At 61.1% G+C, this 22,052-nt stretch overlaps 1 protein-coding gene across 1 annotated transcript; it reads left to right on the plus strand.

The window, feature by feature from the left end:
• The first annotated feature begins 14,013 nt into the window (after positions 1 to 14,013).
• TGM5 (transglutaminase 5) lies at positions 14,014 to 21,555 on the plus strand. Its single transcript, XM_070744292.1, has 13 exons — positions 14,014 to 14,536; positions 14,628 to 14,807; positions 16,372 to 16,608; positions 16,935 to 17,053; positions 17,227 to 17,355; positions 17,469 to 17,646; positions 18,130 to 18,268; positions 18,958 to 19,061; positions 19,150 to 19,389; positions 20,212 to 20,541; positions 20,623 to 20,783; positions 20,885 to 21,018; positions 21,320 to 21,555. Exons 1-13 carry the CDS (start codon positions 14,437 to 14,439, stop codon positions 21,492 to 21,494), a joined length of 2,226 nt encoding a protein of 741 aa, XP_070600393.1. The 5' UTR covers positions 14,014 to 14,436; the 3' UTR covers positions 21,495 to 21,555.
• The last annotated feature ends 497 nt before the right edge of the window (positions 21,556 to 22,052 follow it).

The raw sequence follows: 22,052 nt of genomic DNA on the forward strand, positions 1-22,052 counted from the left end.
AATTGCAACTGTTCTTCGTAGCATCACTTGGCCTGCCAAGAATCAGCAGACAGGTGAGAATGACATCCGAATCCCACTGGATCAGACCCCCGGCACATCCGGTCAGCAGCCTGATTGCACAATGCCAGCCAGCTGCCCAAGGAAGCCCCTGGTCTCCTAGGAGATGATGGCCGTGGACTTGACCAGCTTTAGAAGTTAGTCTGCCACACCCCTGATCCTGGGTCCTGGCTTCGCGAGAGGATCGATGTGGTCAGTGCACAGTCACAATTAGCAGTGAATTAGCAACTAGCAGGTCTGCAGGCTGCCTGTCACTCCAGGCCCCCACCCCCCAAATGCCCAAATGCTCTTCCTCGAGCAGGTCACAGCTATCACTTTATTTTTCCTTCAGCACCTTCCTGTTGCAGCCCCTGATAAACCTCCACCCTCCCTTCTCAGCTGAAGGATGCCCCCCACCCCACCCCACTGCTCCGGCCCTTTTCTTCCGGTCTGGCACAATCCTGCATCTGCTGCAAATACGCACGATTGCGTCCAGAGCACAAAACATTTCAGGATTCCTGCCCATCCATCTGCACGATGGGGACTCGGTGGACCTCCAGCCCAAGCCACTGCTCAGAGGCACAGAGACCCCCCAATCATCCCACCGTGGCAGCCCAGCCGTGATTCTAAGGGGTCAGGCTGCCCCTCTGCTTCCCAGCTCTTCTTGATCGGAAAGTCCTCGTGTCCCTCTGTATAAAGTCTTGAGCTGCTGCTGGTCATTGCCCTGGTCAAGGCGTGCCGGACGGGACCCCAAAGGACATGACAGGGACCCCAGGCACAGGCCAAGGGGGGCTGCAGGCGGCCTGGTGAGCCTCTGCAACAGGAAGCCCTCATTTCCTCCCTTCCTCCCCTTCCTCATAGAACAGGGGAGGTAAAGTCCCCCCCTCCCCCCCCCGTCTGCCTCAAAGGCCTCCGCTGGCCTGGCCCAGCCCCCAGGCAAAAAGAGGCAGGACAGTGCGCAGGGCACCCAGGAACATCTGGAGGAGGAACTGGGCAGTTCCAGGCTGAGCCCACCCAGAACCTCCTGGAGCCGGTCACTGTCGGCAGCCCCTGGCACCCACCACCGAGGAGCAGCCGCTGCACCCCCCCCCAACACAGCGTCCTGCATCTCGCTTAAGCAGCAGTCTCTGCCCTCCGACTGACCAGCCGGGCTCTCATGTCTCCGCTGGCCTCCCTGTGGAGTCTTGGACGGCCCATGCTGCACAGCTGAGCTTACATCGACAGGCAGGCAGGCAGGTGGCCAGACCACATTCACAGCCTCCCCACTGCACCCCTTAATTAGCACCGGCCAGACGAGGCTCCCCCCCCACCGCCCCCCTTTCTCCAAAGGCACCTGGTGCACCTGCAGGGGAAGAGGCTCCTTTTCTTCCCGTTCCCAAAGGTCTCAAGGTGACCGGGACCCTCTTTCCGGCCTGTTGGGTGGCAGCTTTTGCGATGTGGCTGGGGAAGCCACACCCCCCCCAGCCGACCAGGCAGCACCCGGGGAGCCTCCGAGGCAGCCGAGAGACAGAGCAACAACCACGGAGGTGGGGCGAGTCCCAGGACCGTCCCCTCCCGGCCTAACAGGTTCGTGGCCCCTTATTAGCCACCTTATTAGATGCAAAGAATCCACGAGAGCTCTGGATCAACCGGAAGGGAAGTCGCCTCCCCCGCGGCAGCCTCTGTTTAAGTGGCAGGAAGCTGTGCAAGAGGCCAACAGCTATTATTATTATTATTATTATTATTATTATTATTATTATTATTATTATTATTATTATTATTATTATTATGTCAGTACAACACAGCAAACGAGATCACTATGCTGGATTTCGTATTTCATCCCCAGTCGGGCGTTTCCCAAGCACCTAGGGCTGCGTGATGTAGTGGTGAATTATGTTTGCTGATCCCAGTCAAGCGGCCTTTTGCAATTGACAGATGGAGATTTTGTCAATTCTGATGGTTTTCAAATCTCCGCTGAGATCCTTTGGTCCTGACCCATACTTTCTTTTTCTCCACGATCACAATGTCTGGTGTGTTATGCTTCAGAATTCGGTCAGTCTGAAGTCGGAAGTCCCACAGTAGTTTTGCTTGCTCATTTTCGACCACTTTTTCAGGCTTATGACCCCACCAGTTCTTTGCCACTGGGAAATGGTAGTTCCGGCACAAGTTCCAGTGGATCATCTGTGCCACAGCATCATGTCTATGCTTGTAGTCAGTCTGTTGATTTTTCAGTTCTGGCTTTGTTTATTATTATTATTATTGTTGTTGTTGTTGTTGTTGTTATTATTATTATTATTATTATTATTATTATTATTATTATTAATTAGATTTGTATGCCACCCCTCTCCGGCCTCACTCTTGGGACGCTCCGGAACGTGGACTCTGCACATGCCCAGATTTTATTCGCTTGTGTATTGGACTTCTATCTCGCCTTTATAACTTTATTTATTTATTTCTTAGAGTTGGCAGGGACCATGCAGGTCATCTAGTCCACCCCCCTGCTGGTGCAGGAGGCCCTTCACCAAGCTAGTCCAATAGCAGCCCAGTCTTTGCTTGAAGGTCTGCAGTGTTGGGGCGTTCCACCCGTTGACCGCTCTCACTGTCAGGAAAGCAGCAATAACTTGAAGGCAAGCAGGCCACTAAAGGGGGCTGGACACCATCCAAGCTGACCCCAGCCAGAGCCCAGAAGAATTCACAGAAGTAGGGCGAGACCAGAAGGCCCATGGAGAGGCCAAGGCCCCCCCTCCTCCTTTTCCTCCCCCTCCTCCTCCTCTTCCTTCTCCTCCTCCTTTTCCTCCCCCTCCTCCTCCTCTTCCTTCTCCTCCTCCTCTTGCTCTTCCTCCTCTTCCTCCTCCTGCTTGTCCTCCTCCTCCTTTTTCTTCTCCCCATCTTCCTCCTCCTCTTCCTCCTCCTCTTCCTCCTCCTCTTCCTCCTCCTCCTTTTTCTTCTCCCCATCTTCCTCCTCCTCTTCCTCCTCCTCTTCCTCCTCCTCCTTTTCCTCCTCCCCCTCCTCCTCTTCTCCTCCTCCTCCTCCTCTTGCTCTTCCTCCTCTTCCTCCTCCTGCTTGTCCTCCTCCTCCTTTTTCTTCTCCCCATCTTCCTCCTCCTCTTCCTCCTCCTCTTCCTCCTCCTCTTCCTCCTCCTCCTTTTTCTTCTCCCCATCTTCCTCCTCCTCTTCCTCCTCCTCTTCCTCCTCCTCCTTTTCCTCCTCCTCCTCCTTGTCCTCCTCCCCATCTTCTTCCACCTCTTCCTCCTCCTCTTCCTCCTCCTCCTTTTCCTCCTCCCCCTCCTCCTCTTCTCCTCCTCCTCCTCCTCTTGCTCTTCCTCCTCTTCCTCCTCCTGCTTGTCCTCCTCCTCCTTTTTCTTCTCCCCATCTTCCTCCTCCTCTTCCTCCTCCTCTCCTCCTCCTCTTCCTCCTCCTCCTTTTTCTTCTCCCCATCTTCCTCCTCCTCTTCCTCCTCCTCTTCCTCCTCCTCCTTTTCCTCCTCCTCCTCCTCCTCTTCTCCTCCTCCTCCTCCTCTTGCTCTTCCTCCTCTTCCTCCTCCTGCTTGTCCTCCTCCTCCTTTTTCTTCTCCCCATCTTCCTCCTCCTCTTCCTCCTCCTCTTCCTCCTCCTCTTCCTCCTCCTCCTTTTTCTTCTCCCCATCTTCCTCCTCCTCTTCCTCCTCCTCTTCCTCCTCCTCCTTTTCCTCCTCCTCCTCCTTGTCCTCCTCCCCATCTTCTTCCACCTCTTCCTCCTCCTCCCACTCTTTTTCCTCCCCCTCCTCCTCCTCTTCCCTCCCCCTCCTCCCCCTCCTCCCCCTTTTCCTCCTCCCCCTCCTCTACTTCCTCCTCCTTTTCCTCCTCTTCCTCCTCCTCCCACTCTTTTCCTCCCACTACTCCCCCTCTCCCCCTCCTCCCCCCCTCCTCCACCGCCCCCTCTCCTCCTCCTCCTTTCCTCCTCCCCCTCTTCCTCTTCCTCTTTTCCCTTTTCCTCCTCCTCTTCCTCCCCCTCCTCCTCCTTTTCCTCCTCTTCCTCCTCCTCCCCCTCCCCCCTCCCCCCTCCTCCACCGCCCCCCTCTCCTCCTCCTCCTTTTCCTCCTCCCTCCTCCCCCTCTTCCTCTTCCTCCTCCTCTCCCCTCTTCCTCCCCCTCTTCCCCCTCCTCCTCCTCCTCCTTTCCTCTCCTCCCTCCTCCTCTTCTCCTCCTCCTCCCCCTTCTCCTCCCCCTCTTCCCCCTCCTCCCCCCCTCCTCCACCGCCCCCCCTCTCCTCCTCCTCCTTTCCTCCTCCCCCTCCTCTTCCTCTTCCTCCTCCTCTCCCTCTTCCTCCTCCTCTTTTTCCTTTTCCTCCTCCTCTTCCTCCCCCTCCTCCTCCTTTTCCTCCTCCTCCTCCTCCTCCTCCACCGCCCCCCTCTCCTCCTCCTCCTTTTCCTCCTCCCTCCTCCCCCTCTTCCTCTTCCTCCTCCTCTCCCTCTTCCTCCCCCTCTTCCCCCTCCTCCTCCTCCTCCTTTTCCTCTCCTCCCTCCACCTCTCCTCCTCCTCCCCCTTCTCCTCCCCCTCCTCCCCCTCTTCCCCTCCCCCCTCCACCCCCTCCCCCCCCCTCTCCTCCTCCTCCTTTTCCTCCACCCCCTCCTCTTCCTCTTCCTCCTCCTCTCCCTCTTCCTCCTCCTCTTTTCCCTTTTCCTCCTCCTCTTCCTCCCCCTCCTCCTCCTTTTCCTCCTCCTCCTCTCCCTCTTCCTCCCACTCTTTTCCTCCCACTACTCCCCCTCTTCCCTCCTCCTCCCCCCCTCCTCCACCGCCCCCCCTCTCCTCCTCCTCCTTTCCTCCTCCCCCTCTTCCTCTTCCTCTTTTCCCTTTTCCTCCTCCTCTTCCTCCCCCTCCTCCTCCATTTCCTCCTCCTCCTCCTCCCCCTCCCCACCTCCCCCCCTCTCCTCCTCCTCCTTTTCCTCCTCCCTCCTCCCCCTCTTCCTCTTCCTCCTCCTCTCCCTCTTCCTCCTCCTCTTTTCCTTTTCCTCCTCCTCTTCCTCCCCCTCCTCCTCCTTTTCCTCCTCCTCCTCCTCCTCCACCGCCCCCTCTCCTCCTCCTCCTTTTCCTCCTCCCTCCTCCCCCTCTTCCTCTTCCTCCTCCTCTCCCTCTTCCTCTTCCTCTTTTCCCTTTTCCTCCTCCTCTTCCTCCCCCTCCTCCTCCTTTTCCTCCTCCTCCTCCTCCCCCTCCTCCACCGCCCCCCTCTCCTCCTCCTCCTTTTCCTCCTCCCTCCTCCCCCTCTTCCTCTTCCTCCTCCTCTCCCTCTTCCTCCTCCTCTTTTCCTTTTCCTCCTCCTCTTCCTCCCCCTCCACCTCCTTTTCCTCCTCCTCCTCCTCCTCCACCGCCCCCTCTCCTCCTCCTCCTTTTCCTCCTCCCTCCTCCCCCTCTTCCTCTTCCTCCTCCTCCCCCTCTTCCTCTTCCTCTTTTCCCTTTTCCTCCTCCTCTTCCTCCCCCTCCTCCTCCTTTTCCTCCTCCTCCTCCTCCCCCTCCTCCACCGCCCCCCTCTCCTCCTCCTCCTTTTCCTCCTCCCTCCTCCCCCTCTTCCTCTTCCTCCTCCTCTCCCTCTTCCTCCTCCTCTTTTTCCTTTTCCTCCTCCTCTTCCTCCCCCTCCTCCTCCTTTTCCTCCTCCTCCTCCTCCTCCACCGCCCCCTCTCCTCCTCCTCCTTTTCCTCCTCCCTCCTCCCCCTCTTCCTCTTCCTCCTCCTCTCCCTCTTCCTCCTCCTCTTTTCCCTTTTCCTCCTCCTCTTCCTCCCCCTCCTCCTCCTTTTCCTCCTCCTCCTCCTCTTCTCCTCCTCCTCCCCCTTCTCCTCCCCCTCCTCCCCCGCCCCCCTCTCCTCCTCCTCCTTTTCCTCCTCCCTCCTCCCCCTCTTCCTCTTCCTCCTCCTCTCCCTCTTCCTCCCCCTCTTCCCCCTCCTCCTCCTCCTCCTTTTCCTCTCCTCCCTCCTCCTCCTCCCCCTCTTCCTCCTCCTCCTCCTCCTCCTCTCCTCCCTCCTCCTCCCCCTCTTCCTCTTCCTCCTCCTCCACCCCCTCCTCTTCCTCGTTTTCCTCCTCCTCCTCCTCCTTATCCTCCTCCTTCTTTTCCTCCTCCTCCTTTTCCTCCTCCCCTTCCTCCTCCCCCTCCTTTTCCTCCTCCCTCCTCCCCCTCTTCCTCTTCCTCCTCCTCTCCCTCTTCCTCCCCCTCTTCCCCCTCTTCCCCCTCTTCCTCTCCTCCCTCCTCCTCCTCCCCCTCTTCCTCCTCCTCCTCCTCCTCCTCCTCCTCTCCTCCCTCCTCCTCCTCCCCCTCTTCCTCCTCCTCCACCCCCTCCTCTTCCTCGTTTTCCTCCTCCTCCTCCTTATCCTCCTCCTTCTTTTCCTCCTCCTCCTTTTCCTCCCCCTCCTCCTCCCCCTCCTCCCCCTCCTCCCCCGCCCCCTCTCCTCCTCCTCCTTTTCCTCCTCCCTCCTCCCCCTCTTCCTCTTCCTCCTCCTCTCCCTCTTCCTCCCCCTGTTCCCTCTCCTCCTCCTCCTCCTTTTCCTCTCCTCCCTCCTCCTCCTCCCCCTCTTCCTCTTCCTCCCTCCTCCTCCTCCTCCTTTTCCTCTCCTCCCTCCTCCTCCTCCCCCTCTTCCTCCTCCTCCACCCCCTCCTCTTCCTCGTTTTCCTCCTCCTCCTCCTCCTCCTTATCCTCCTCCTTCTTTTCCTCCTCCTCCTTTTCCTACCCCTCCTCCTCATAGTAATTCAAGGCGGCAACAGCCCACAGCATCCCCTCCCACTTCCACTTCCAAACAAGGGGAGGGGGCTTTCGCTTCCCAGCACAGGCTGAGGACAAGGTGGGGCCCGGGCCCTCCCCTCAGGGCAAGCAGGGGGAGGGGGCAGAGGCCGAGCCGAAATGGTAGTTCCGGCACAAGTTCCAGTGGATCATCTGTGCCACAGCATCATGTCTATGCTTGTAGTCAGTCTGTTGATTTTTCAGTTCTGGCTTTGTTTATTATTGTTGTTGTTGTTGTTGTTGTTGTTGTTATTATTATTATTATTATTATTATTATTATTATTATTATTAATTAGATTTGTATGCCACCCCTCTCCGGCCTCACTCTTGGGACGCTCCGGACTACTGAGCAGGCTGGAGGGGGTGAGTGGCTATAGGGACCCCCCTCCCCCTACATAGTCCCCCCCCCTCTCTCGGCCCAACCCACCTCACAGGGAAAACAGAGGGAGGAAAGGAGACGTTTGCCACCTTGAGCTGTTTAGAGAAATAAGAGACGGAGGCAGGATGAGAATAAGGAAGCGGCTGAACCTGCCTCCCTCCTGGGGAAGGAAACACCAGGTGCTGCCCTGCCCAAGCCCCACTTCCTCCTTTCCTGAAGCAGCCACAGCAGCCGTGGGTTGGGCCCACCAGGCGCACCGGAGGCCCATCCCCCTGCACCTTGAGCAGTGCCACTCACCCCCCCGCAGCCCCAGCAGTGGGAGGAGGCTGATGGAGTTGCCCCCCGCCCCCTTTTCCTCTTTGTTCCGCCTGGATTTCCTGAGCAGCCGCGTGGAGGAGGCTTCGGGAGGGACCGGTCGCTGAAGGGAAGGAAGTCCTCCTGGGCCGCCTGGCCACACGCAGAGCAGCCACCGGCATGCTCCAGCCACGGGCTTGGGGGCCTCCTCCTCTGCCCAGTGGCCCCTCGTGCCACCCTCCCAGGGCCAGGGAGCCTGCTCTCAACCCACCATTTCCAGGCTGAGGCAAGGGGGCTATTCTCCGGTTCTCTTGGGGCCCCGGCTGGCTGCAGGTCTGGGGGCGCTCGGAAGCCTCTCTGGGGGCTGGGGAGGGGCTCTCTTCTCAGACACTCTGGCTGGGAGGCTGGGCACTATCCCCTCCTCCCCCCCTCCGCTCGGACAAAGCCTCCTCTGTGTGTGTGTGTCTGTGCACGCCCCCCCAAGCAGCAGTCAATGCCCTTGTGGGAGGGGGCGTTCCCACCAGCCTTGCAGGAGGCCCCTCTTTGGACGCAACAGTGCTGGGCAGCCTCTGTCTGTCCCCCAACCCTCGGCTCTCGAGGGCCCGGCTGAGCAGATTCCCGGGGGTCTCTCCAATCAGATTTCAGCGCAGCTGCAGCTCGACCCCAGCAGACCCAGCAGGGCTCTGGATCCCCCTCCATGCCCCCCCCAGGCAGGAGATGACCTGCCCGGATGGACTTCTGGGGCTGCTGGATTCACACAGTCCTCAAAGAGCAGGTGGCTGCCATGGCTTGGGTGTGTTTGTGTGTCCTTGCAGAGGCTTCTTCTGTGTGCCAACGTCATCCTTTCCTGGACTGGGAAGGCTGAGCTACTGCAGCACGGCCTCCATGGGGCTGCCCTTGAAGGCCACCCAGAAATCACCACTGAACCAGCATGGCGCATGAGTCCCAGTGCCCGGTCGCGTCCCACAGGGTCGGCCTTCCCCCGGTCCCGTCAACTAACCAATGCCGTCTGGTGGGGCCGAGGGGAAGAGCCTTCTCTGTGGGGGGCCCGGCCCCTGGAATCAGCTCCCCCCAGAGAGTCTCACTGCCCCCACCCTCCTCGTCTTTCGTAAGAACTTGAATACGCACCTTGGGGTCACTAGACTGCAGCCCCTGGCCAGTGAATGGAGTGAATGTGACAGCATGGATGCGATTGTTCATTTTTAAATGATTAGTTTAAAGACAATTTTTAAAGTAATTATTTTATTCTATTAATTGGCTTAGAAATGCTTTATATTGTATCTTTTTGTCTGTTGTGAGCCGCCCTGAGTCCACGGAGAGTGGCAGCATATAAGTCCAATGAATCAATCAATCAATCAATCAATCAATGTGGTAAGACACGCAGTGCCTGGTGGTGCCCTGATGTCATGCACATATCACACCCACATCGCATGACCTATCTACGGAGAGTCTACGGAGAGGGGGGCATACAAATCTAATAAATAATAATAATAATAATAATAATAATAATAATAATGACCTGCAATGGCTCCAACTTTCTTTCTCAGTGTTATTCAAGCAGCTGGTTCTTTTCATTTGTAGAACAGCATAGAAACATTAAAAGAAATAACATTGAAATCCAAATAATATTAAAAAGAAAATGTGAGATTAAAATATTAAGTTATCGATCAAAAATAAAATTGTGAAGATAAAAATTCCATTTTTATTTATAACCAGATGAAATGCTTTGTTTAATGCACAAAAGCAAATAGGGCAAAGATACAAAACAGAATAGGATACACCTGACACAGACACACCCTACCACTAGGTCTTCTATGTAAAATATAAACCCATGTTCACACACACACACACACACACACACACACACAGAGATCTATGAATAAATACAATCAGATTACAAATAGAAAAACAAAGTACAAACCATAATTATGTACATATGTAAAATATTATTTATGTAACACTTTGTCTTAGTTGTTGTTTTTGAAAGTGTGTTTGTATAGGTCTTATATGTTTACATGTATGATTGTTACTTATTTCTTTCTGTGCTTGTTTTTGTACTTTTTAATGTAGATTACCTAATAAAGATTATTTTTTTAGAATGGAATGGAATAGAATAGAATTCTTTATTGGTCAAGTGTAATTGGGCACACAAGGAATTTGTCTTTGGTGCAGATGCTCTCAGTGTTCATAAAATAAAAAGATATGTTGGTCAAGAATCATAAAAAGAACCATAAGGTACAAGGCTTAATGATAATCAGGGTACAAATAAGCAATCAAATCTTATTAGGAACCAGTCGGTATAAATCGTAAGGATACAAGCAATCAAGTTACAGGCATCCAGTCATGAGTGGGAGGAGATGGGGGATGGGAACAATGAGAAGATTAATAATAATTCAAATAGTTATTCATTCATTCATTGAAAACATTTATAGTTTCCTGTCTTAGAAGGAAGTCTGGCTTTTCCATCTAGGGCGAGGGGCCAGGTGATTGGCAGGAGGTCCGCCTATCGGCAACCAGATCAGATGGGGGGGGGGGAGCTTCTGTTCCCTCCCCCTTGACACGCTGACCTCCGATGGGACCCCGCAGCCCACCCTTTCCCTGGCGGCCCCTCCCCTGTGGAGCCCCCTTCATCCCCCCTTTTAACCTCCCAGAAAGCACCCGGGTCCCGAAGGCTCTTCCCCCGAAGGCCAGGAAGGGGGAGGGGGGGTTGGTGGTCAGGCGGCCTTAATGACGGGGCGGGCGGGTGGGCGCCAGTGTTGTTGGCTTTGAATCCTGGTCCCTGCAGTTTTCCTGGACGGGAATCGCGATTTCATCTTCCGTTCCGAGCCGCCCGGAGCGAGGATAGGGAAAGGCGACTTAAGCCAACTCCCGGCCGGAGGGGTCTGGGTCGGGCGGGAGGGGCCGCAGGGGAGAAGCCCGCGTTCCCCTGAATGAGTGAGGCTTCCTGGGCTGCCCCGGTTGCTTTCAGCGCCCAGGCTGCGTCTCCCGGTGAATCAGCGGCGCTGCCCGCCTTGGAAGCCGCCGGGATTTCCCCGAGACCCGCGCCGGTTGCGCGTCCGCGCGTGTGCGGGAAGGGAAGCGGCCCCGAAGGGAAGCCCAACAGGCGCCGGCAGAAGCCGTGCGGGAAGAGAGCCGGGGCAGCCGGGCGAAGGCCAGGGCGGGACGCGGAAGGCGAGAGCCGGCAGGACGGCGGGGAGCCCGGGGACTCGAGGGCAGCCTCCGCGGGACCGGCCCTGGTCCCTTGCCCGCCTCTCCGGCAGTTCCTCAGTGCTCGCCCTCCGCCTCAGCCCGGGGCAGGCGCTGCAGGCGGCTCGGGCTGCTCCCTTGGCCGGGGAGTGGGTGGGTGGGTGGGTGCGTCCCACGCCCGAGCCCCCTCCGCCCAGGGGGCCTTCCCCGCTTCCGCCCGCCCGCTGCGCTCCCCCCACGCCCGTCCCAGGGTCGCACCTGCAGCTCCACGGGGAAGGGGCGCGGCCGGAGCCTCACCTGGGGCGCGGTACCTGGTCACCTGGGGCTCAAGAAAGGCGCCGCTCAGCCCGGTCCCTTCTGCTGGGGTGGCTCCACCTGGGCCCAGCAGGAACCTGCTGCCTCTTCCTCCTCCTCCTCCTCCGCAGCTGGGGGTCAGCCGCGGGCCAAGGGCCAAGGGAAGCGGATCGGGGTTCTCTGGCGATTCTACATTTCTGCACAATAAAATTGCCCTAAAAATACGACTCTCCAGATCACCCTCCCCTCCCTGCTCTACAAATTGGGCAGCCTCTGGGTGCCAGGCTGGCCCCTCCTTGCCCCCCCACCAGGCCGCAGCCCCCTACCCTTGTCCCTCCCCCACCGCAGCTAGAAGTGAGCAGGAGCCTTGAGTGGGGGGGGGGGAAGCAGGGCTGCTTTTCTTTACCTGCCGTTGGTTTGGGAGGGGGTGCCGCCCTTTGGCTTTTGCCCCGGTCCAGCTTTCTGGACAACCACAACACTCGTGCGCCCCCCCCCCCCCGTGTAATTCCGTGACCATGGGGCACAGCCAGCAGCAGCCCCCCTTTCCCTCCTCAAGGGGGCAGGCGCTGGAGGGCAGTGAAGGAGCCCCTGCCCATCAACACCCACCTTCTCCAGGCAAAGGGAGGTGTCGGGGTTTCTTGGTGGTGCTTCATTTAGGTGTCACCTGCGGAGGCCCCCCCACCTCACTCGGGGGCCACCGGGCGTGGAGACTTCCGTGCCTACTCTGGGACTCCCGGCCTGGGATTCCCCAGCGTTCCTGGCCTTGGGCCCCTCCCCTCCCTCCCAATCCCTGGGGAGCTCTGGGGGTCCAGGCCAGGGGGAGGGCCAGTTCCTGGGCATAGTGGAGACGCTGCAGGGCTTCAGCCCCCCCCCCCCCCGCACAGGCAAAGGAAGTGGGAGGGGAGGCATAGCAGCTCTCCACCCCCCCACCCCCCCAGAGGGCCTGCAGCCATTCCCGGTGGTGGGTGAGGGCAGCCCCAGAAGACAGGGAGACCCCAGCGGGAGCTCCCACTAAGGTCCTGCAGTCCAGGTGGGGGCGGGGCTGGCCAGTCAGTGGTCTGGGATGGACCGGAGATGCCTGACTTTAGTCCGGGGGGGGGGAGGGTGATGTCCACGGGATGGACTGGATGACCTCTTGGATTCTGCAACTGGCCTCTTGGCTTCTTCCTCCACGGAATCCTGAAAAGCCGGAAGAAGGGGGCAATTCCCCCTGACCCCACTTTTGGCACCCCAGAGGCTTCTGCCCCTTCCCAGGACCCCCCTCCCCCTCCCTGCCTTTCGTAGCAAGCCCGGCCTGGCCAGGAGGGTCTTGCTGTGGCAGCACCAGCCCAGCAAAGCCCCCTCGGAGATGCTGCAGGTGGGACCAGCCCCTCTTCCTGCCAGACGCTGCCTGCAGGGCCGGCCTCCTGGGGGGGGCCCTCCCAGCCCCTCTCCCGAAAATGGGGCAGAGCAGAAGGGAAGAGCCGGCCAGCCGGGGGAGCTGGGGGGGGGGAGGCTGACTTGCCCACCTGCCAGCCGGAGTTCCAAGGCGGCTGCGGCCGCTGCTTCTGCTGCCCCCCCCCTGCCCTGGCCCCTTGGCCGGTCTGGGCTGGCAGGGGAGGAGCCGGGGGGGAGGAAGAGGGGGCTGGGCTGCCCCCCTGCAGGAGTCCCAGGGGATGCCTGGTTGCTCCTGTGCCTGCCCTCCTTCCCCGTCCCCCTCACTCCGCCCCGGGCCCTTTCCCCCATGGGAAGAATGAGGGGGGTCCCCTGCCCACAAACCTGCTCTTCCTGGTGGGGCTGGGAAAGAAGAGGGAGGGTCCCTGCCGGCTGGGACGGCCAGTGGGAAAGGCCTCTGCCTGCCTCTGCCACCCATCCCACCCTGAGCTTCGGCCCTTAATCCGCCTAGCAGGTCCTGGTTCCCACACCAGGGGCCACCACCAAGCAGGGAATGAAAGGGCAGGATGGGGAGAGATGGACCCTCCCTCCTTTGTGCCTTCCTCCTGCAAGAGGGGGAGCACACGGCTGCCTCTGGGCTGCTGCCTGGGGGGGGGGAGAGTTAGTGAGATCCATTGAGTGAATGTTGTGAATGATTTAAGTCAGAATTTTTAAAGATATTTTAAAGTATTGGATCACTATGTCTTTATATACCAACCCGATTAAACCCAAACCAAGCCAAGCAGAGGCCCTGCCCGGCCCAAGGGACACAAGCCGGGGTCCGGGGCAGGTGGGCGGGGGGTCAGTGGGTCTCCTGGTTGTCATTCAGGGGGAGCTTTGCCCGCCTGCCACACATGGCAGAGGCTGCTGTGGTCCTTGCCCTGCACACGGCCGGGGTCTCCCCCTTCTCTGCCTCCTTCGGTCTCCTGGCTGACCGCGAAGGGCCTCAGCCGGGGCAGGGGCGGCTGCAGCTGGGCCTGGTAGCCACAGGGCTGCCTCGGTTGTTCCTGGGTTGTTTTTCTTCTGGCTTCTTCTGGAACGGACGCCCCTCCTGGGAGGAGAAGTCCATGGAGAGGTCACTGCTGCCGTGTGGGGCAGCCCTGAAAAAGGCCCCCTCTGTGCCAAAAAGGGGCTGGCCTGGCTCCACCAGCATCACCCCCCCCCCCGGCAGAAGGGCCTGTGGCTCAAGGCCACCCCTCCACCTGGACCAGGCAAGGACACCTGCGGCTTGGAAAAGAGAACTTCCCTGCAGAAGGCGGGGGGGGGGGTATGTGTGTGGGGCTGTTTCTCCTCTCTCCAAATGATTCTCCCTGGGGGAGCAGAAGCTGCCTCTGAAGCTGAACCGAAAGAGGAGGGGGGGGCCTCCTCTCCCCCTCCCCTCCTCTGCCCACGAAGGCTCCTGGGGCCCAGAGGGGCAGAAGAGGGAGCCGGAGAACGCAGGAGGGAGGGGCCCCTCGGAAGGAGCCCCAGGTGGGGAGGGGCTGGTGGGCCCCCCTCTTTTATCCCTTGCATTCATTCAGATCTGTTCCTCCCTCAAGACCACTCAGGCCAGAAGGACCAGCTCATGCATGGGGGGGGCACTGGGGGCCTGGCCTTCCTTGAGCAGCAAGGGAGGTGGGTTAGAGCTGCCCCCAGGGGACCAGTCTGTGTGTGTGTGTGTCTGTGTGTGTGTTGGTGGGTGGAGAGATCGGGTGGGGGAGGGTTGGCTGATGGTGGTGGATTCGGTCCCTTAGGGCTGCCCTGTGGGGGGAAAGGCCAAGCAAGCCATGGGGTCCCCAGCAGGAAGAAGAGCCCCCCTCCAGCACCTGGAGGCTCCTGAGGCCCAGGGGCTCTGCCCCCCCACAAAGGGAGGCCCTGCCCGAACTCGCAGAGAGGCTCCTTGGCAGCGACTCCGACCGCAGGGAGCGACGGGGGAGGGATGGACGCACGCCACTCAACTGCCCCCCTTCTCTCTCTCTCTCTCTCTCTCTCTCACACACACACACACACGCACACAGAGTGTGTGTTGATGTGCCTTTTCAGCAAGTGTGAACGGTGCCCACACCCAGGTGGCTCTTGGGTGGGAGCTGCTGTGCCAGCAAGTTGGTGACGGAGCAGGAAGGTGAATCGGCCATGCCCGGTGCCACGCCCGGAGCCTCCTTGGCTCCTGCCAGATGCCGCCTGCAGGCACCGCCAGAAGAGCCTGGCAGCCGCAGGAGCAGCATGGCTGGAGGTAGGCAGGCTCGGCAGGCACAGGCGGCGGTGGGGAGGGGAGCCAGCGCTTCCCCACAGCCCCTCACCCCCTCTGCCCCCCTTCCCCACAGAGCTGCAGCTGGCCTTCGTGGACTGGCGTGGCCCGGAGAACGCCCAGGGACACCACACGGCGGAGGCGAGCGGTGGGCAGCTGGTCGTGCGGAGGGGGAAACCCTTTGCCCTCACCCTCCACTTCCACGCCAGGAACTACGAGCCGGGCTTCGATTCCATGCACCTGGTGGCAGAGACAGGTAAGGGGCCGGGGGAGCCCCAGGCTGGCCTTCCAGACCGCGAGAGTAGTCTGCCTCTGGAGGGCTCTCCTCCTGCTCCTGCTACTAGGGAAGCGGGGGGCCTCCCCCCCCACTGCAGACCAGGCGGCACAAAGGCTGCGGATTCCACTCATGGCCGTCTGGGTCCAGACATGTGGAGTGGGTGGGCGCTGTTGAGGATGACAGCAGGGGAGGTGCCTCCCCCCACCATAAGCCCCTGGGCAGAGCGAGCGGTGGCTGGTAGCCAGGCTGCACCACAGCTGCCGAAAAGCTTTCAGCTACCTGGACGAGGTGTGTCGGTGGGGGGAGAGGGAGCCTGCCCAGGTGAAAAGAAAGAAGGGCGGTCAAAGAGGCTGGTCTCTGCCTGCAGAGGGGAGACCCAGCAAGTGGCCGGAGCTGAGGAAGGCCGGCCGGATCCGCCAGGCAGGAGACCCGGCCAGAGGGATCGGCTGTGGTCCCCTTGGGGGAGGCAGGGCAGGAGATGACGGAGGCCTAAAGGGGGCTCAAGCTTGATGGACTCCCCAGCCAACAGCAGCCCCAAACAGTCCCCCCACTGACGATGTTGGAGTCCCCAAATGCATCCCTCAGCAAACCGCCCGCAGTCCACCTGTCCGTAGGAACTTCGGTGGAGTCTCGGTGCCTCTCTGAGCTTTGTTTGCCGAGGTTTCGTTACCTGGCCAGCCGCGTCTTCGGGGCTGCTCTCGTGGGACAAATACGCCCTCTTTGTCCTGCTCCCTCCACCCCACCCGCCCGGGAGCCCCAGCTGGGCAGTGAGTGTTGGTGTGATTTACACCTCAGGTATCCTGGTTGCGGGTTGGCAAACCCATCAGGCTGCTGGTTGGGGAATTCCACCAGGCGGCTGTGCGTTTGGGCAGGAGGGGAGCCCGGCCCACCCCCTGCAGGGACCATCCTTGGGCAATGCCCACAGTGACCCCCCCACCCCACCCTGCTTCTGAGGCTGTTGCCAAGGAGACCTCCTTTGCCCTGCAACGCTGCCCCTGCTTTCCCGAGGCTGAGGGGGACGTCCCGGATTTGGGCCAAGGCAGGAGTTTTGCCCCCGCGGCCCCGGCAGAACGGAAGGGTGCTCGGTTCAAAGGCCAAGGAGAGCAGAGGGCCAGCAGTGGGGGTCCGCACTGGTTACTCCTTGGGTGTAGTTAGAACCTGTCCCCCCCCAATCTGCAAGAGGCAGAGCCGGCCAAAGGAATGCTGCCCATCCAGCTGGGCCAGTCTGGCTGAATGGCCGCCCGTTGTGGAGCACAAAGGGCCCTCCCTTCCCCAGCGTGAAACGGGCTGACCGTAGAGGATGCTCCAGGTCCCTTTGCTGAGCCGCCCTCCCCCACGCCCCTCCCCCACTTCCATGGACCAAATGAGGTGACAGGCTCGTCCCACAGGAGCAGCCACAGAGGGAGAGGGAGGGAGAGGGAGGGAGAGGCGGTCCAGGCGCTGTGTGAGCCCAGCCCTAGCAGGCTCCCTCGCCCGTCCACCGGAGTGCTGGTGCAGGCAGGAGAGGCCTCCACTGGTGCCCCTTCTACTCCCTCTCCCACAGGGCCAGGGCCGGAGAGGGCCATCTTCCTGGTGAGTCTGAGCCAGCCGCACAGCAGGGAGGCCTGGAGAGCCAGCGCAGTGCCCAGCGGCCCCCAGTCCACAGATGTCACCATCTCTGCCCCCGCGGAGGCCCCCATTGGGCAGTACCAGCTGAACATCCACTTTGACTCTGGCCAGGGCGTGTCATCGTCCTACCAGCTAGGCGAGATCCTCCTCCTCTTCAATGCTTGGTGTCCAGGTACCAGGACGGCCTCTCCCTCTCTCCTCCTCCCTTTCAAGGCCCCACTGGCCTCCAGTGCCCAGACTGGACTGAGCAGGTTAGGGCTTGCTTGGTCTTTGGAAGGAAGACCACCAGACCAGCAGATCTCAAGAGCACCCAGAGCGCTCTCTCTCTCTCTCTCTCTCTCTCAGACGGGCCTTGTGACTCCAGAGACTCTTAAGAGGCTGTCGCTCGGGGGTCCCCCCCAAAGGGGGGAACGTATTGGGTCCTTTCGGGAAAAGCAAAACATCCAGGAGAGGGAACGTGGGGAGGGCCAACCGCTGTTCTCTCCCTCCACTGCCCAGATGATGACGTCTACCTGGAAAGTGAGGAGGAGAGGCAGGAGTACGTGATGAGCGAGCATGGCGTCATCTTCCATGGAAACAAGAACTGGATCAACCCAGTTCCCTGGAACTACGGCCAGGTAAGGGGGACGCTCCCCCACCCTCCCTGGGCCACAGCATTGCAGTTTAGCGGGTGGCCCACCCCCTTCCCCCGCCAGTCTTGAGAAGAGCTGGCCAGCGGGGCCAGGCATACCACATGGCCGGATACGCTTGCGCCACCCCAGTCCAGCTCAGCGGCGCTTGTCTTCCGCAGTTTGACGAAGAGACGGTCAGCATCTGCCTGAAGCTGCTGGACAGCAACCTGCAGTTCCGGCACCACCCAGTGCAGGACTCTGCCCTACGCAGCAGCCCCGTCTACGTCAGCCGGGTGCTGAGCGCCATGGTAAGAGGTGTGCCTTGCGCCTCCCGGTCACTATGCCCACGTGGAGGGGAAGGGGGGCCCTCTACCTCTTCCTCAGGGCTGCAGGCGTCCACCCCTTTCCTCCTCCTCCCCAGGTCAACAGCAACGACGATTCCGGGGTCCTCCTGGGCAACTGGGGGGAGGACTACTCCGGGGGCACCCGGCCCAGCGAGTGGAGCAGCAGCAGCCCCATCCTCAAGCAGTGGGAGCGCTCCGGAGGGCAGCCGGTCAAGTACGGGCAGTGCTGGGTCTTTGCAGCTGTGATGTGCACAGGTAGGGTGGGCTGCACACTGCACCTGCCCCGTCAGGTGGTGGGAGGGTGGCACTCTTCCTTCGTGCCCCTTGACCAATTTCTTTGGGCAAACCCCGGGAGGGGGAAGCGAACCTCGACATCTCCGCCTTGCCTCCCTGCTGAAACCCTTGGACGCTGGAATGCAGGCCGGCTGCTCTCGCCCAGCAGCTCCTCCCCCAGGCCAGTTTTCCAAAGTCTTCCCCCCTTGGGCCAAGACAGCCCCCCTGTGCCAGAAGGACTGGGGCTGGCACTCCTGTGGGGGCCCAAGGCACTCCCTTGGGCCCCCACAGCCCCTGCGGCAGTCTTCTTGGATCCCTGCAGTCACAGGCCCCAGGGCCCCATGTTGCAGGGAGCCGTGGTGGGGGGGCAGGACCCCTGGCAGACACCCCACAAAGGAGGCTGGGGGGCAAGAAGGAGCTTTGCCCCGGGGGCTGGGAGGCTCACAGAGATGCTTCTCTCACCAGTGATGCGCAGCCTCGGGATCCCAACGCGGGTGGTGACGAATTTCGACTCGGGTCATGAGAAGGATGGCAACCTGGTTATCGACGTCTTCTACGACAACACTGGGCAGCTGCTGCCTCGAGAGAGCAAGGACAGCATCTGGTGGGTGGCTCCTTGGCCCCCCTCCCCTCGCGGCCTTGGACAGAGCTCCCGGGTCAGAGTGCGGCTGGAGTCCCCTGTGGTGACTCGGCGGACCCAGAGAACAGCCTCCGTGGGGAGAGGGGGTCTCTCCTCCCCTTTAGCCCTGCGATGGGCACCTGGCCAGGCCTTCAGAGGGGGTGGGAGGGGGGCTCAGAGGCGACTCTATCTAGAAGAGTAGATGCATTCAGGGAAAGGAGGGGGGCAGCCGAGGGGGGGATTCCTGTGGGTGACTTTGCCTTCCCTGCAGTATCGGAAGGGCCCTGCCTGCCCAGCCCAAATCTACAAGATCATTGGGACTCTTGTGGGCTTCTTGAGAACCACGGAGGGACCATTACGGCAGAACAAGGGTGGCTGGAGGGCCTCTGGCCTGATACAGCCCCCATGCAGCCTCCTCCTGGTAGCCCCAAAAGAGCTGTTCTGCAGGAGGCCCCAAAAGCTGCTGCTTGTGCTGAGGCCGAGTTCATGGGGCCAGTTCTGGTGGCTGGGGTCTTCCCCGGTGCTTGGCATGCCTCCCGCTCCCCAAATGCCTGGCTTGGCTGGCTTTTCAGGCTGGGTGAGCCCACCCCCCATCTCTCCACCAGCAGGGTTGGGGTTTTCAAGACGGCCGTTGGCTGCCAATGACGCCCCCTCCCCCTCTGCTTGCGTGGCAGGAACTTCCACGTCTGGAATGAGTGCTGGATGGTGCGGAGGGATCTGCCCCCTGGCTATGATGGCTGGCAGGTCTTGGACGCCACGCCGCAGGAGTCCAGCAACGGTAACCGAGGTGGCTTCACTCTCTTCTCCGGCCGGGCTCTGGCAGGCTGGTGGGCACCTTGACCCTCCCTCTCTCCCCTGTTCCACAGGGCTGTACCGCTGTGGCCCAGCGCCCGTCAAAGCCGTCAGGAATGGTGACATCCACCTGCGCTACGACACCCCCTTTGTGTTCTCCATGGTGAACGCAGACCGCGTGGTTTGGCTGCTCTCTGGGACGAGGAGGGAAAAGCTGCAGTGGAACCCAAGCGCCGTGGGGAACTACATCAGCACCAAGGCCATCGGAAGCGAGGCGCGAGAAGACATCACTCACACCTACAAGCACCAGGAAGGTAGCCGCCCCGAAGCGGCCTCTTTCTCCAGGCCTTGGGCCGGGGTGGGGGGCAGGGCTGCTCTCGCAGGGGACCCTATGCGCCCTCCTGGACCAGCGGAGGTGCAAGCGTTCAAAGGCCTCCGGGGATACAGCACCCACCACGACCTGCTGGAGGCCGGCCAGCTGTTCCTCCGATGGTCCATTCTTGCTGTCAGGAAATCCCTCCTCCGTTCTAGGCCGGGTCCCTTGCAAGGGCCCCCTCTGTGGCTCCTTGCCCTGCCTCCAGGGGCCTTGGGGGACAGGTTGACCCCGAAGGGGGGCTTCTTCCAGGCCTCTGCCTGTTGCACCTTATTATGTATTTATTAATTAGGCTTCTGTGCCACCCTCCAGAGAGATTCAGGCTGCCCAGGGCGGTTGTGGAGTCGGGCAATCTATAAATAAACCAGATCTATAGCTACCAGTCGCCCGTGACCGGGTCACTCAGCAGGACTCCCTGGAGCCACCCATGCAGCTCCTCCTGGCCTGGTTATTGCCGATTCTGCCAGCACCGGCCTACGAGTTCCTCCAAGCCCTTTGTTACCCTGAGAGCAAAGCCCCCCACCCCCCGTGCCTGTGCTCTCACCCGCCCCTCCCTCTCCCATGAATGGAAGCAGAACCTGGACCAAGATGCAGCTTGGTGGGCCCTCATTAAAGCCCAGATTAACTTCTGGCAGCAGGAAGGGGGCCCCTCAGATCAAAGGCTTTGGGGTGAAGTTGGGTAGCTGCTTATGGGCCTGCCCACCCTTGGGAGGAGCCCCTCCTTTGCCGGAACCCCCTCAGGCAGCTCCCCCTCCCTCCGCAGGGTCCCTGGGGGAGCGGCAGGTGTTCCTGAAGGCCCTCACGCGCAGCCAGCCCTTCAGCCCCATCAGAACCAGCACCAGCACCTTTCCGGCTCTGCCTGACGGACGGCGCCAGGACCCCCCCACAGGGGCTCAGACCTTCCTCCACCTGCAGCTGGTGGAGAGCCCGGAGATCGGCCAGGACATCCACCTCACCCTCCTGGCCCACAACCTGGAGTTTGCCTCCAAGGAGCTGAAGGTCAGCCTGAGTGCCCAGTCGGTGCTGCACAACGGACACCCCTTGGCCCCCTTCTGGCAGGACACCATCTACCTGTCCTTCAGCCCCAAGGAAGGTAAGTGGGAGGGGGCATGGGCGGGTGGGTATGAGGGGGGTGTCCCTCCCCCTGCTACCTCCCCCTCCCCTCTCCCCACAGAGAAGCGCATCCCCTGGCACATCCCCTACCGACAGTACGGCCAGCACCTGCAGGAGGACAAGCAGATCCGGGTGGTGGCCATGGGGGAGGAGAACACCTCCTGGCAGAGGGCTCTGGCTGAGAAGACCATCACGGTGGCCACGCCCCCCATCCTGATCCACGTAGGTGGCCTCCCCCCCATGGGCTGCTCCCCCTGCCCCCACCACCGCCAGGTGCTGCTCCTGACGGCCTCCCTTCCGCCCGTTCCTGTGACGCGGTGCAGGTCTTGTCCGCCGTGGTGCTGGCGCAGCCCTTCCAGTTCCGAGTGGACTTCGCCAACCCCCTGGCCGAAGCTGTCAGCGATGGGCTCCTGACCGTCGAGGGGGCCGGCCTGGTGCGAGGCCAAGCCCAGATAGAGTGAGTGGGGGGCAAGAGGGCTCCCGGGGGAGGGGGGTCTGCTCTTCCCTTTCTGCACCGCACAACCCCGTGTGCGTGTTGTTGGGGCTGCCTGCTGAGCCCCCCTGGGGGCCGTGAGGGAGAGCGGCCGGCCTGGGGGGGGCCAGAGGCTGCTTGGCTGCTGCTGGATTCTGACTGGGCCCGTTTGGTGCCTCCGAGGGGGCCCTCTCGTGGGGTGGGGGAGCCAGGCAGGGCGGGTGGCCCACGGGGAGGGAGGGACGGGGAGACGGGCCCTGAGCCCCCTGCTTTTGCCTCCCCCCAGGTTGGGCTTCCTGCCTGCCGGACAGCAGGCCAGCCTCACCCTCCAGCTGATCCCCTACAAGAGTGGGGCGCGGCAGCTGCACCTCACGCTCAGGAGCGGCCTCTTCCCGCCACTGAAGGGCCACAAGCAGCTGCAGGTGGCCGAAGACGGCTGGAGGACGGGCTGGCTGCCTTAGACGGGGCTGCCCCCCCCCTCCCCCCCCTCAATGCACTCAATAAACTGGCTGTTGCACTGGAGGAGGAGGGGGACTCTTTTCTCAGGAGCGTCTCCCCCAGGACCCCCCCCACCAGGCAGTGTCCGTCACCAGGGCACCGGCTGCCAATGAGGCCCCCCTCCCCCAGCAGCTTCTGGGCCTTTGGGGGGGGCTTCTGGCTGAGGGAAGGGAGCAAGGGGGTTGGGCGTCCCCCAGGTGAGGGGAGAGGGGCAGTGGGACTGAGTGGGGGGGGTGGAACAGCACTGAGACTGCAAAGGTGGGCTGAGCCGGGGGGGGGGGGCTTCACACACCCAACACAAAAGGCTCCTGTCGCAACACATCAGATGTCCAAGCAGCAGAAATGGCATCCACAAGCAGGGGGGCCTGGACAGCAGCTGCCCCGAGGGGCCTCACTTTGGGCGCAGCAGATCCCGCGGTGGAGCTCAGGGGGGGCGAGCGGAGGGACCCTCCCCCATGGCTGGGGCTGTGAAAGGCCAAAGCCACCCCGGGATCACCCGCCCCAGCTCCCCCCCCCGCCCA

This window comes from Erythrolamprus reginae, chromosome 3, assembly GCF_031021105.1.
Source record: "Erythrolamprus reginae isolate rEryReg1 chromosome 3, rEryReg1.hap1, whole genome shotgun sequence".
Lineage (NCBI taxonomy): Eukaryota > Metazoa > Chordata > Lepidosauria > Squamata > Dipsadidae > Erythrolamprus > Erythrolamprus reginae.